General features: G+C 27.1%; 1 protein-coding gene and 1 long non-coding RNA gene across 4 annotated transcripts; both read right to left on the bottom strand.

The window, feature by feature from the left end:
* Positions 1-5,424: 5,424 nt before the first annotated feature.
* LOC136081854 (uncharacterized) lies at positions 5,425-8,889 on the bottom strand. Of its 3 annotated transcripts, none has more exons than XR_010639192.1 (6): positions 8,693-8,889; positions 7,901-7,958; positions 6,989-7,815; positions 6,193-6,337; positions 5,837-5,890; positions 5,425-5,751 (listed from the first exon to the last, which is right to left on the bottom strand). It is a non-coding gene; the product is annotated as an uncharacterized LOC136081854 (long non-coding RNA). The 3 variants fall into 3 exon arrangements; XR_010639191.1 differs by lacking the exon at positions 8,693-8,889 and having other exon boundaries at positions 6,989-7,087; positions 7,686-7,815; positions 7,901-8,669; XR_010639190.1 differs by lacking the exon at positions 8,693-8,889 and having other exon boundaries at positions 7,901-8,676.
* A 3,245-nt stretch (positions 8,890-12,134) lies between these two features.
* LOC100211381 (beta-1,3-galactosyltransferase 5) lies at positions 12,135-13,833 on the bottom strand. The gene is made up of 2 exons (XM_065800143.1): positions 12,849-13,833; positions 12,135-12,684 (listed from the first exon to the last, which is right to left on the bottom strand). The coding sequence occupies exons 1-2, from the start codon at positions 13,754-13,756 to the stop codon at positions 12,357-12,359; spliced, it is 1,236 nt and encodes a 411-aa protein (XP_065656215.1). The 5' UTR covers positions 13,757-13,833; the 3' UTR covers positions 12,135-12,356.
* Positions 13,834-14,439: the final 606 nt, after the last annotated feature.

Here is a 14,439-nt window from a genome sequence, read left to right as displayed (position 1 = left end):
TTAGTTAGCTTAGCGCTTGGCTCTCCTCCGTAAAAACCGGGACAATGGTAGCCCTATATATATATATATATATATATATATATATATATATATATATATATATATATATATATATAAAAATATATATATATATATATACACACATATATAATATATGTGTGTGTATATATATATAAATATATATATTTATATATATATATATATATATATATATATATTTATATATATATACATATATATATATGTGTGTGTGTGCGTGTGTGTATCTGTGTGTGTACGTGTGTGTGTGTGTATATATGTACATATATATATATATATATATATATATATATATATATATATATATATATATATATATATATATATATATATATATATATATATATATATATATATATATATATATATTGGATAGAGAGTTTATATAAAAAGTGTGTATGTATATATAATTCATATATATAACATACATAAATACATATTTACATACATACATACATACACACATACATACATACACACATACATACATACATACATACATACATACATACATACATACATACATACATACATACATACATACATACATACATACATACATACATACATACATACATACATACATACATACATACATACATACATACATACATACATACATACATACATACATACATACATACATACATACATACATACATACATACATACATACATACATACATACATACATACATATTCATCATATATAATCATTACATATGATATCAAATATAAGAGAGTGTATATAAAAAAACTAGTGAAAAAAAATTGAGTGCTAATATCTGTAACAGGTATTAAATACAGATAAAAGTTATCTAAGTTTTTTGAAAAGATAAATAAACTTCTACGCTCAGATAATTAGATTATGTGTTTTCAAAAGTATAAGCAAATCACGCTCAGCCTTGAATGTTAAATTTCTTAGAAAAGCACAACTTTAAACTTTTAAATATATTTTTAACCTTTTTTGAGTTAATTCCTTATGCAACAAAGATAAGCCTATTATATTTTCAGCCATAAAAAGAGTTAAAAGTGGTGATTTATATGGAAATTTATATAAATAAACAGCCATTAAACTAAAAAAGTTCGTTTCTACGAGCCGTAGCCATATTTAAAAATTTTATTTTCTTAAATGTTTACTGCGCTAGCGTATAATAACTTGTCGACACTAAACGAACGTGCCTGAGTTACGGTGTCACAGGAAATTTTGCGGCTGCGGCATAATTTCCTAGGAAAATCTGCCGCTCAGCGGCATTATTTCTTAGGAAAAATTGCCGCTCACAGGAAAATTTGCTGCTGAATGCGTGAGAAACAGAAATTAATCATGAGTCCATATTTAAAATATGAACGACGAAGAATACAACAATCTTCTTGATCTAATTGTCAGAGGATTATACCCTCATGGCATGGATAAGATTAGAAAAGATGAATTAAGAAGAAAGTCTAGAAGATTTTTGGTAAAAGATGGCTTACTTTTTTACTACGATAAAAAAAGAAACATGGATCTGCTAGTAGTTCTAACAAGTCAAAAAACTATGATTCTCGAAGGCTGTCATTCTGCAATTCTTGGTGGTGGACACTTTGGTCGACATAAAACGTTAGAAAAACTCTACGAGAAGTATTACTGGAAAAGGGATGGTAGATGATGTGAAGAATTTTTGTAAATATTGTGATAGGTGTCAAAGAGCAAACAGGTTTATACACTAAAGTTTATTTTTTATTATTTATTTAAAACAATAATAACATTGATAATTTTAATTTATAATACTGCAGGTATTATTATCTAAGTTATAACAAAAATTAAACATAATTGTGTTATTTTCAAATTGTATAAAGTCTTTAAATATGCATAATTTATATTATTTCCTTCATAATATACTTTATAGAGCATTTGAAAAACACTCAGCTGAACTACATCCTATTAAAGTTAAAGATGAAGTATGGAGTACTGTTGGATTTGATTTAATTGGACCTCTTTCTTTAACAGAAAGGCAAAATAAATATATCATAACAGCCACCTGTTTATTCTCCAAGTGGCCTGAAGCTGCTTCCCTAGCTGATAAAACAGCTACAAGTGCAGCAGAATTCTTGTATGCATGTTTTACAAGACATGGTTGTTGTGAAGTTCAGATAAGTGACCAAAGAAGAGAGTTTGTAAATGAGGTACTGTGTTGGATTTTGTTTGTTTAAATGTTTTTGTTTATTTTTTTATTTTCATTACTTTTTTTAAAACTCTAATTTTTATATAACTTTCATAATTCTAAATTTTGAAAAGTTGATATATCAAAATTGGATGTAAAGGGTGAATGAAGACTTGGAATTTTAAAACTTTAGGACTTGTTCATTTAAAGTTGAAAAATGAAAGCTTAAAAAACATTGGCTAAACATCCTCATCTGCAATGCATATATAAAAATATTTTTTTCTTTGTTAATGTTTTGCATAACTAAAATGTTTTATGCAAAAACTTGCAAGAACTTTTTTTTTTTTAATTTACTAATTTTTATTTATTTGGTTATGATATACTTGTTTATTATTTAATATAAACCTTATACAAGCCTTTTTTACAGACCATTTTGTAATAGACCTATTTCCTTATATTTTTTCTACTCAGGTAAAGAGTTTTTATTTTTTTTGTTTGTTTAGGTAAACCATGAATTAAATAAAATGATGGGAACAAAGTGCAACGTAACAAGTGCCTACCACCCACAGAGCAACGGTCAAGACGAAAGGTTCAATCAAACTCTTCAGCGTCAACTTTTAAAATATGATGACAGTTTAAAAAATAGAGAAAGTCTATTAGAAAATGTAATAGAAATGCGAAAAAATGCACTGCAAAATATTCAGAAAGCCCAGGAACGCCAAAAAAAAACATATGATGCCAAGCATTGTTCTGAAAACCAGTTGTTTAAAGTTGGCATTCAAGTGTTAATAAGAAGTAGTAAAAAACTTTCCAGAAAAGGTTCAAAGATGGAGCCAAATTGGACTGACCCATACAAAATTTGTCAAATTTTGAAAAAGAATACTTTTCGTTTATGTAAATGATTGCAATAAGAAATTAAAACAAATATACAATATGACTCGTTTGAAGATTTATTATCCTATTTCTGAAAATATGGTTCTAAATAATATTGTTGAAAAAGTCCTAAATAATTCTGAAGAAAAGTCTAAACCTATACCTGAGGAACTTTCTATTTTTACACTGACAATGAAAAAAGTTTTACTAGATATCAAAGAATTGACTGACGAACATATAAATTTAGCTCAGTTGATAATAAAAAAACAGTTTCCAGATATTATTGGTTTGCAGGATACCTTGTTGTCACAGACTGATGCATTTAAGGCAGTAAGTACAGATAAAATTTCTGTTCAGATCCATTTTAATAATTCTCATTGGGTCATTTCCTGTTCAATAAATGGATCAATTTCACTTTATGACAGTATGTATAATAAACTAGATTCGCATCTAATAAATCAGTTAGCCAGATGTTACAAGAATTTTGCCGATTATAATTGTGAATTTCCACCAAGTATTGTTGTAAATATTAAAAGTGTCCAACAACAGACCGGAAGTTTGGATTGTGGATTATTTGCTATAGCTAATGCTGTGCATTTGGCTTTCGGTAAACAACCCGAAACTATATCATATAATCAAAAGTTTATGAGACAAAATCTTGAAAAAATGTTTCATGCTGGACAGTTTAAACCCTTCCCATTACTCAATAAGCGAAGTAAATTGAGTATTACACGTAACAATCCCTCAACTATAAATGTTCAACTGCATTGCACTTGCTTAATGCCTTGCACTTATGATTTTATGGTTGCTTGCAGCAAATGCCTAAAATGGTTCCATATTACATGTGTCCAATATATAGAAGACAATTCAGTGCAGGAGTGGAATTGCGAAATATGCATACGAAATATGCCATAAATATTTTTTCTATAAAATATTTCTGTTTTTTTTTAAATATATTATCAACTCTTGTCTTTGAGTTTTATTTTGTTATAATTATTCGATTCAGCTTAATATATAGTGTGGCAATGAATAAAATACTTTGAAAAAGTACATTGAAAGCTAGAAATATTAGCATAAATTAAATTTATAAAAATATTAGCAAAACCAACTATTTTATATTTAATGTTAATAAAAGTATAATTATCAATTAAAAAAATTTCCTGTGACAACGGTCGGTCAAACTCTAGATCTTTTAACCCTTAAAAATAAATAAAACAATAATGCAAAGTTGTTTTGTCAATAAAAAGAGCTTGTGTATAAAAAAACAGCTTCGCTATTTTGTTTAATTGCTGTTTTATACATTTTATAACATAAACGTAAAACGCGTTTATAAAGAAATGAAGCAAATAAATTGAGTCATTGAAAGTTAATTAGTTTAAACATTATCGTCATAAAACTTGAAGTTTAATATTTGTGCAAAAACACGCTGCATTATCTATGGACAAAACGAGTAAAGAGTCGTCCATAAATTACGTCATGCAATTTTCGACTGTTTTTGACCTCCCCCCTCTCCTCACCTTCTTTGTCACAAAATTGTAACACTTAAGAAGCAAGTTTTGTATGAGTCGTCACAAAACTACCAAACCCTCTCCTATAATAGCGTGATGTAATTTAATCAGAAAAGCAAAAAGTAAACTCAAAAAAAAACTAAACTTATTAGTTACTACGTTTTTGCTAATTTATGACTTTTTTTATTAATAGTTTAAAGTATAAATAATTTTTTCATTCAAAGGATTTTTAAGTTGATGTTTTCATTCAATTTTTTTATTCAAATTGATTTGCAATAAAGCGAAAGAAAAATTTGGTTGAAAAGTCGAATTATATTTCCATATGTATATGCTTAAATTTTGTATATGCTTTTAAATTTTGTATATGCTTAAATTTTGTATATGCTTTGTATATATTTCCAAATGTATATGCTTGAATTTTATTTTTGAAAAAAAAATTTTGATCAGAAGTAGAATAACTTATTTTTTTAAATTTAAATTTTCATAATTTTATTTTTATCACTCGTTTAAAGTTTGGTATGTTTTGAATGTTTCTACTTTTTAAACTATTTCCAAGAAACAAAAAATAATTACACCTTTACAAAAAGTATTTAACTAATTAAAATGTTTACGATTTAAATAAAACTATCTTCCTCAATTTTGACACGTGACATTTAAGTGACTTTTTGGTCCCCATGAAATGACCAATTCACGTGGTTTATGGACGTGTTTTTCACGTTACTTTTGGCACGTGATATTTAGGTAACTTTTTGGTCCCCATGAACTGTCTAAAAGACGTTAATTTTGGCACGTAATATTTAAGTAATAATTATGCTTTATAAAAACGAAGTGTTTGGATTCGTGTAAAGAAAAAAAACTCATCGTCGAGGAAATATTTAATACGTATTAAATTACATGGTTTCATTAGTCAGTATATAAGTTCTTGACATAAACATTTTGAATTTGTAATAAAAGCTGCATTTTTGTTAAAATATCCTCCTTATATCCGATAAGTAATAAGTACAAAGTCATAGATCTGCAACTTACGAAGAGCACGCTTCGATCCACAAAGAACGCACTTCAAACTTAATCTAACGAATCAGTCGATATATTCTCCCATAAAAGCACGCTTCAAACATAATCTAACGAATCAGTCGATATTTTCTCCTATAAGAGTACGCATCAAACTTTATCTAATGAATCAGATTTAGCTGAAAAGAAATGAATAAAATCTTAAATAATAATATGATTATTTAATAATTATCTTAAATCACAAACTTTTAAAACAAATCTTACTTGGTAAGTTGCCAACCATTTAGGCAACAAGATTTTCTAGTTGTTTTCTTTAATCTAAATCATTAAATAATTTTAAGAAAACAATACTACATACAATGTAGAAAAATAAAAAAAGTCATTTGCCTTCTAATTTTATACTCTTATTGCTAAAAAATAAATAAGGATTTAATAAAAAAAGACATAACAAAAAAGTCGACAGATAAATAAAAAAAAGAAGTACAAAATAATAAATACAAGTCTAAAAAAATATTGTTTATTTATATATATCTATATCTAATATCTGTCTATAGATAAATATATATCTATATATAAAGTTAATAACTGATGCGCGTGATCAGAAAAAGACCTGTACTCACCTTATGTGATAACATCTGATTAAATAATTTGTTTTCTTTGTTTTCCATCTTCTTATATTTGCACTTGTTTCTGCATTAACTTGTTCATACATTAACTCACTAGATGCAAAAGTGGCAGCACACAAAGTTGCTTTAAATGAGTAATCTACAAAGTTTTGAACATTAAATGCAATTTTAGAATGCACACAGAAAAATTATAACAATTTTTAAAAATGTAATAGTTACCACATAACCACACAACATTATAGTGGGGATTTTATATCATGATTTTCCTACCCATGGTGAGATTTTCACCTTGAGGCTCCTTTTGCTGTGGAAACATTCACCACGGCTAAGGAGCCTCATCTACCCCTAATTATATATAATATATTAAGTATAAAACTAAAAGTATGTATAATAAAGTATTGTCAAATTAGGTCACCAATAAATAATGAGTGCTGAAAATTCAACTCAGAATCAAGTTGCATTCTCCAACAAGATATGAACTAAATTAAATTCTTGCTACAGGGTGCGATCACAAAAAAAGACTAAGAGAGGGAAAAGTGAATTTTCTCAAACTTTAAAAGTTAAAAGGTTATTGTGTTATACTACAGAATGATATTCCTAGAAAATAACATAACAATACCATTGGATCTTCCTAGTCAATAATATTTTATACAGAACTTATCATTTGTAATGTAGTTTAATAAATTTAATATTGAATAAGTTATAATAACTTATTTATTATTAAATTAACTACATCAACAAATTTGATATTCTAAAATATTATATAATAAGGTAGAAAAAAAAAGTATACCTTGTATTAGGGTTTGATCTTTTGCATGTTGCAATATGAGAATTATCTACCATAACATTACACGATTTTGAACTAAGCTTTGTAATATATTTATTAAACCTAAATTGATAAAACTTAGATATAAAATAATATAATATGTTTAGATAAAATATTATATGTGACATTTAATTTTTGTCAAAAATGCATTGCGATGTTATAAGATATCTTATACCCTGACACTTTTTTTATTATTATAAAACTAAAATGCAAAATAATTATATTATTATAAAAGTATAATAAAAGGTAATTACAATAATGAATATATCAACTACATATTTCATATAATCATTATATTTAAAAAGTTTGGAAAATTGTTTGCGGAAAATATCCTGAAAAAATTCAGAATATTTTCCCCCTAATTTTTCCCTTAATTTTGCATTCAGCCAAGTTGATGACAATAATGTATACTTTAACTTGCATGTATGGAAAACTTTTCGGATATTTGGAAAAAGATAAATTTCAGAAAAATATCTGGTATTCCGGGAATATCCCAAAAAAAATTATCCCTGAAACTAAATTTTAAAAAAATAGTAAATAAAATAAAGAATATCTTTCCAAGTTTCTAATCATAAGTTTTTATTGAGAATAAAAAAAGTTCCAAAATACAAAATACATTGGCAACGTAACTTTCATGCTTCAAATCAAGTAAAATTGTAACCTGGACAAGGTCACCTAAAATATACATGACTGAAACGTGAAGAAGGAAACTGGGTAAGAGCATGCATCAAACTTTATCTAATGAATAAGTCGATATTTACTCCAATAATAGCTAGCGACACCAAATTTAGCTAAAAAGAAACAAATAAAAACTTAAATAATAATATGATTATTAAATAATTATCTTAAATCACATATCTTTAAAACAAGTCTTACATGGTGAGTCACCAACTGTTTTGGCAACAAGATTTTCTGGTGTTACTATTTCTTTGATCTAAATCATGAAACATTTTTAAAAAAGCAATGCTATATTTGAGAGAAACTTGCTTTACATATTGGAAGGTTGTCAACATTGAAAGATAAATATAATGCAGTTTCAAATACAATAGCATCATAATCATCTTTTTGTGGGGAAAACATTGAACAAATCCGCGTTAATAACCTGTTTTATATTGTATATAATAGCAATAGTAATAAAAGTCATATAATATATACAATAATAATTTCATAAATACAATTCAAATATATATATTAATCATATAATATTCAAATAATATAAAAAATTGAAATAAATAAGTATTAACCGTTTTTAACAAGTAAAGCACAAGATTAAGATGTCATATATTACAAAAAGATAAAGTATATAATAATAATATATACATATATCAATAATAAATAACATAACACATTTGTTTATTGATATTATCTTGGATAAATTCTTTGTTGATAAAAACCAAATAATAGAAGAAAATCTATTTTTGGTTTTTATCTAATCGACTCTTGAGCAATAATGTATGCAGAAGTTCTACAGACATTATTATTGCTCAAGAATCAAGAATAAGTTCTGCTAGAACTTATAATTTGTCCATGTAGCTTACTTAATTTGATATTAAATTCGTTATAACATAACTTATTTTGTAAACAAAATGGACAAATTCGCCAGTCTAAAGTAAGCAAAATGGACAAATTCGCCAGTCTAAAATATTATATCATAGAAAAAAAGCATACCTTGTATTTGAGTTTAATCTTATTTGTGTGGCAAATAGGAACGCTTGGTACTAATTTATTTAACTTAATTTGATGTAATTTGGATATTAGATATTACAACTTAAAATATATTGGACTACTTAGTTCTGTTTTAAATGCATTGCGTTATAAGATATTATATAGACCAATTTTATTTTTTAATTATGATTAAACTACAATAAAAATTAATTATATCATCATAACAGTAAAATAATTATAACTAATATAATGAATACAAAAACTATACTATAAAAAAATAAATAATATAATAAAAAATATTATTTCATTTTTCTTATCACAGGTTTTTATTAAGAATAAAAGTTCCGTTAGACGCGATATTTTGGCACGTAACTTTCACGTAACTTTTACGTAAAATAGTAACCTGGACGAAGTCACCTAAAATACACGTGATTGAAACGTGAATAAAACGTTGCGTGCCTACTGGAATGACATGCTGCCTTGTAGAATTCGCTATCGTATACAAAGGCTAAGAGAAGTTAACTCTGACTTAAAATATCCATGCCTTGGGGCTTTTGGTTAAGTAAAGCTTGGAAATGGTGTCTCAATAAAAGAGCTCATCTTTGGCTGATGTTAACGGCATCCGATTACTATCTTGTAGAAGGAATCGTAGCAAAGACTTTTGGGGTAAACAGAAATTTTTTGTTGACCAGTGTAACATTGATTTCTGCTTAGGATCATTAATACTAGATCTTCTTGACTTTAATCATGGGTTTTTGCTTTTGACTTTTTCTTTTAGTGGCTACGCAGCTCTTCCTATTATTTCCTTATTGTTCTAAAACTTAGTTTAATAGTTCTGAGGCCAGATGTTAAATTAGAGAGGCTGATTTCATCAACAGCTGTTAAATATCAGAATATTACCATGTTGCGTATGGATGGTGTACTTGTTAGTGCTTTTGGTGTGCATTATTCAGGCCACACAAGGAGCACTCTATTACGACTTTAGGTTATGTAGCGGTATTGAGACAACTGGTCATTGCTTTAAGTTCTACGCAAAATCTACGATCGAGTCAAGTTCTCTGCTAACTTAAAACATGACGAAAGGGCCTAAAAATATTAGAAGAAAAGAAAAAATGATAAATTTTTTTTTAAATAAGAAAATTGTTTACAACTAAGTCACTTGTTAAGAAACAATCATTCTTGTTTAGAAAGTTAACGCAATACTACGCTGATACTCGCAATAAAACGCATTTTATTTAAAACTGAAAATAAAACGTTTGATTGTGTAAATGAGATGTTTCTTTTTTAGTAGGAATGCGTCGCACTACTACTAAAAATGTTTTCTGTATTGAAAATTAGAGCATGTTTATTTATCATATCATTTTGTTTTTTATAATAATAAATAACAAGGATTTTAGAAGAGAAATTTGAGTCAGTTCTCAATGAAGTTCAGACCCGTAAAATGAATTGAAGTATCTTACAACAGAAGTAAGCAGTTTATTTTTTTACGTATGAAAAGTCTATTTGTTGCATAAAATTTATATCAAATAAAAAAATTGACGATCTCTAAAGTAACATGATTCAATCCATTAATATTTGGGGACTAAGTTAAACAAAAAAAAACTATTGTGCAAAAACATCTTTTTGAAAGTCTTAGTTTTTAATTATTTTAATATATCATAAAATTGAAAATAGAAAATTATAATGCATAAGTTTGATTTTCATCATAAGCAATTAAAAAATTTATCAAAAACGTGTTTTTTAACTCTGAAATTCTCCTTCTTACAAAAGCAAGTGAAAAAACTTTTAAATAATCATTTTTTAATGAGAGCTATTAATCTAATTCCGCAAAATGTTTGGTATTATAAAATACTATAAAAGTTAAAACTACAAAATCTTAAAGAAATTTAAGTAAAATCCTATTTCCGCTCAGTGACGCATACTGTGATGGATCTCTGGGAGCAGACCTCTTTTCTTTTTTTTTTTAATGGAATCTTTTCGGTTTTTTGTAGGCGAATTTAGAAGGACTAAGTTTGCGACTACTATTATAAATCAATAATCTGACAAATTATCAGTCAATATACGTAGTTTATTGAAACTAATTTGTTTGATATTTGACGTATTTAGTACATTTTTAGAAAAGAGTCAAAAATTAAAAAAAAAAAAAATGCAAACTCGCTTTTAATGGTTCATATCTCATTTCAATTTACTGGAATAAGTGGCTTGAAAAAACCCGAAAAACAATAGAAATAAAGTTTTTGAGAAAATTTATTATATTAAAATTTCAATTAAAACAAGTTTTTAGTGATTTTGAAAAGAACTTTTAAAGCAGTTAACTTTCATTAAAAATATTTTCAACTAATAACAACTTTTAAAAAAACATTTTTAAATTTTGTTTAAAAATTTTATACATTTAATTTCTAGAAAAAAATCATAAACTTTATGACGTATTTTTAAAATTTTTTTTTAATAAGGGGTCGTCCATAAAGTACGTACGCTTATCGGGGTACGCTTATCGGACCCCCCCCCCCCCAACGAGAGGGGTATAAACTTTGCATGATCATAACTTTTGTAATTTACAATATTTTTCTACAAAAATTAAAATCTGTCGATAAATTTAAATTTAGCTTTAGATAGCAAAGTTGAAAATTTTACTACATATTGCCCTCACGTATGTGCAGGGAAGGGGAGAGGCAAGCGTTTTAGGGCTTTTTGTTTCCAGACCTCCGCCATCCTAATTTTTTGCGAGGTCACCTTATTTGGCATATAAACATACTTAAATTTGGAGTTTGTACGATGTGTGAAAGTGTCCTATCTGAAACATCAAAATATCCTGTGTGCGCTAATGCACACATGCCACCCCTTATATACTGGCCCTGAGTAAGGCGTATTTCAGGCAACGTATTTTTTGAGTCGACAAAAAACAGGTTTTAGCAGGGCCGTGGTTGATGGGTCAAAGTGCCCCCCAAAAAACGTGTTATTAGAGTCTCAAAATCTTCCAAATTTTACCGCTAGGTTTTCAATATTACTGATCTCGCGTAAGACTCGTTTTTTACTTACTAAAGAGGGGTGCCTGAAAAAAACGTCCGCCTTTTTTTAAATTTGATTAAAAGAAAAAAAAAGTTCAATATGGATTTCTTCGGGATTCGAACTCGGTCTCCGTCGTCGATTTCCTACACATTAACCTCTCGGCCAAGCACAGACATTAATAGCATGTGATTTAACTTTATTAAAATAATATTTCAAAATTTATAATATATCATATACTATAAACTATATATATCATAAACTTTATGGTGATGTATTTTTGAAGTTCTTTTTTTAATTTAGAGGCTCGTTCGAATGTAACTTCTTTGAAACAATTTTTACAAGATTATTTTTAAAATTTAGTGTCATTTTAATTTATAAAACGCAGAGGTTGGAAGTTGAAAACAAGGGATTGAAACAATCGACAAAAAAAAAATTCTTTTAAAGTATAGCCTAATATTTATGAACAGCCAAACCCAGAAAAAATCAAAAACATAATATAAATAACTACTTACACGATAATATATGTAATATATAAATATACTATATAAAAAAGCTTACAAAACCTATAATGTAAATAATTATGTATATATGAATATATTAAAATATCAATATTTACTATTTACAACTATTTTTTTAAGTAACAGTTAAAGTAAGGGATCTATTCACAAGTACTTTGTGCCTTACGCCATCTTTGAATAAGTGCTAATTGATTGCTACCGAGAACTGGATGTGCCAAAAATAGATTATTCAAATCACAGTCGTTTTGACGATCCACATAGTTCAAATCAAAGTGAGATTTTTCGTCTCGTACAGGCACTTTAAGTTCGTATGCCATAAGCCCAACATACAAATCCTCCATTGGAAATAAGCTTCGACCATATGAAAAATTGATAATGGACTTTAACACATCTTCTGACATTAAGTACCCACCTCCAAGACAGTATGGAGGATAAGTAGGATTAGCATATTCTTCCATAGAAACATACCTTTAAAAAAATTAAAACATAAGCATAAATTAAAATCAAATGCTTTGAATGTAACGTTGTTTAAATGCATAGTGTTTAATTGTACGGTATTATAAAACATTTGTTTTATAATACCGTACACTTTAATGCACTATACATTTACCGTACAATGGTGTTAAACATACCATTTATTATTCTTATCGCGAACAACTGGAGAGTTAAAGTTGCACCAGCCTGTATATAAGTTATTTTGAGGAATGTCTTTAAGCCATTCAATTAGAATAACTGGATTAACAAAAACATCATCATCAGTTTTCAAGAAAAAAGAACTTTGACAGTTGTAATAGGACCATTTTAGTGCAAGTCTTGTTTTCATGACAAGCAGCTTGTAATCCTCCTCCATGGATCCAAAAACTATATCTTTCTTCAAAATTGCCTCTTTGTAAATTTCAGAGGTAGAGTGATCTTTTGGTACGCCTACAATAAAAACAACTTTAAGAACATTGCTTAATGAATATATTTTATTGTTGGGAAACAGTTTTTTTACTTTAAGTTTATCAAAGTCTTCTGAATAAGTATTTGCCCACGAGTTTCTAATTTGCTCGCGCCTTTCATAATTTGATGGTTGCGATACAACAGCGATGAGTAAAAATACTGGATCAGAACATGAAGCGGAATTAGGCAAAGGGTCGGTTAAATATTCAATTTTCTTTTGAACCTTTGACAACTTTGAAAGTAATATATTATCCACATTTTTGAAGTTGTACACTTTGCGAATATTATCGATGTCAGTTAAATTATTTGTTTTTAAAAGTCGATTTTGTTTCAAACCAATTTTTACACCTATTTTGTTGAGTTCACTAACTTCAATTTGCATAACTTTATTGATCTCGTGCACATCAGCCGACATTATTCGGTTATTAAAATCAACATTTTGGTGAGAATCTTGGGAAATATCTTTGTTGATAAGTGTAGGATAATATTTTGAATTTGTTCGATTATGTTCGAAAAAGACTAAAAAAGATAAATAACATACCCCTGCAACCATCACAAAGCATAAAGTCAGATATACAAACTTGCGTGGGTAAGACATTGTTAAAGAAGCTAATGACAAACTACTTTTGATTTTATTTTTCTATAACAAAAAATCTTTAAGTAAATCAAATAAACAATCGCTTTATAACAAAAAATAAAATAAGCAAGAAAATTGTTATTTCATTATTCTTCAAAAGAGTTCTTTTATAGATATTTCCATTTTAAGGCTTGCCTAATACAAGTTCATAATACAAAAAAAGTTGGAACAAATGTAAAAATATTTTAATTTAAAAAAAATCTGGTGAACTTGAAAAAAAATAATTATATAATTCCTTTAACTTTCTTTCGGAGTTTCTTTTCTAAGTTAAATCTATTTCTCTCTTACTCCCTCCATAAAACAAAACCAAAAATTCTTACTGAATTATTTTTAAAATAAAAAATTAAAACTTTAAATTCCACTGTCAAGCGTCAATCAAAATTACAATAAAAAAAAAAAAACAACAACAAAGTTTTAATTTAAGTATAATATTAAAATTTCTACACACAAAAAAAAAAACTTCTGAACAAATTTACAAAAGATGGATTTTTTTAAATAAAAATTAATACATAGTAATTTTTAAATAGATGTCTTATAATACAGTTGAATTATATATATGCAATATACATAAGCAAAAACTTCACACATTTTCTATTATTAATTCAGTGTTAAGCCAATTTTTCATTAAAAACACTAGAAAAAAC

This window comes from Hydra vulgaris, chromosome 06 (genome assembly GCF_038396675.1).
Source record: "Hydra vulgaris chromosome 06, alternate assembly HydraT2T_AEP".
NCBI lineage: Eukaryota > Metazoa > Cnidaria > Hydrozoa > Anthoathecata > Hydridae > Hydra > Hydra vulgaris.
Note: the sequence above shows the minus strand (reverse complement) of the source record. Positions and strands in the feature narration are given on the sequence as shown.

Excerpts from the sequence above, each read along its gene's own strand:
- LOC100211381 (XM_065800143.1), bottom strand. The coding sequence starts at position 13,756 with ATGTCTTACCCACGCAAGTTTGTATATCTGACTTTATGCTTTGTGATG. Across the intron at positions 12,685-12,848 it reads CGCGATAAGAATAATAAATG|GTATGTTTCTATGGAAGAAT; the intron begins GTATGTTTAACA and ends ATTTTTTTAAAG.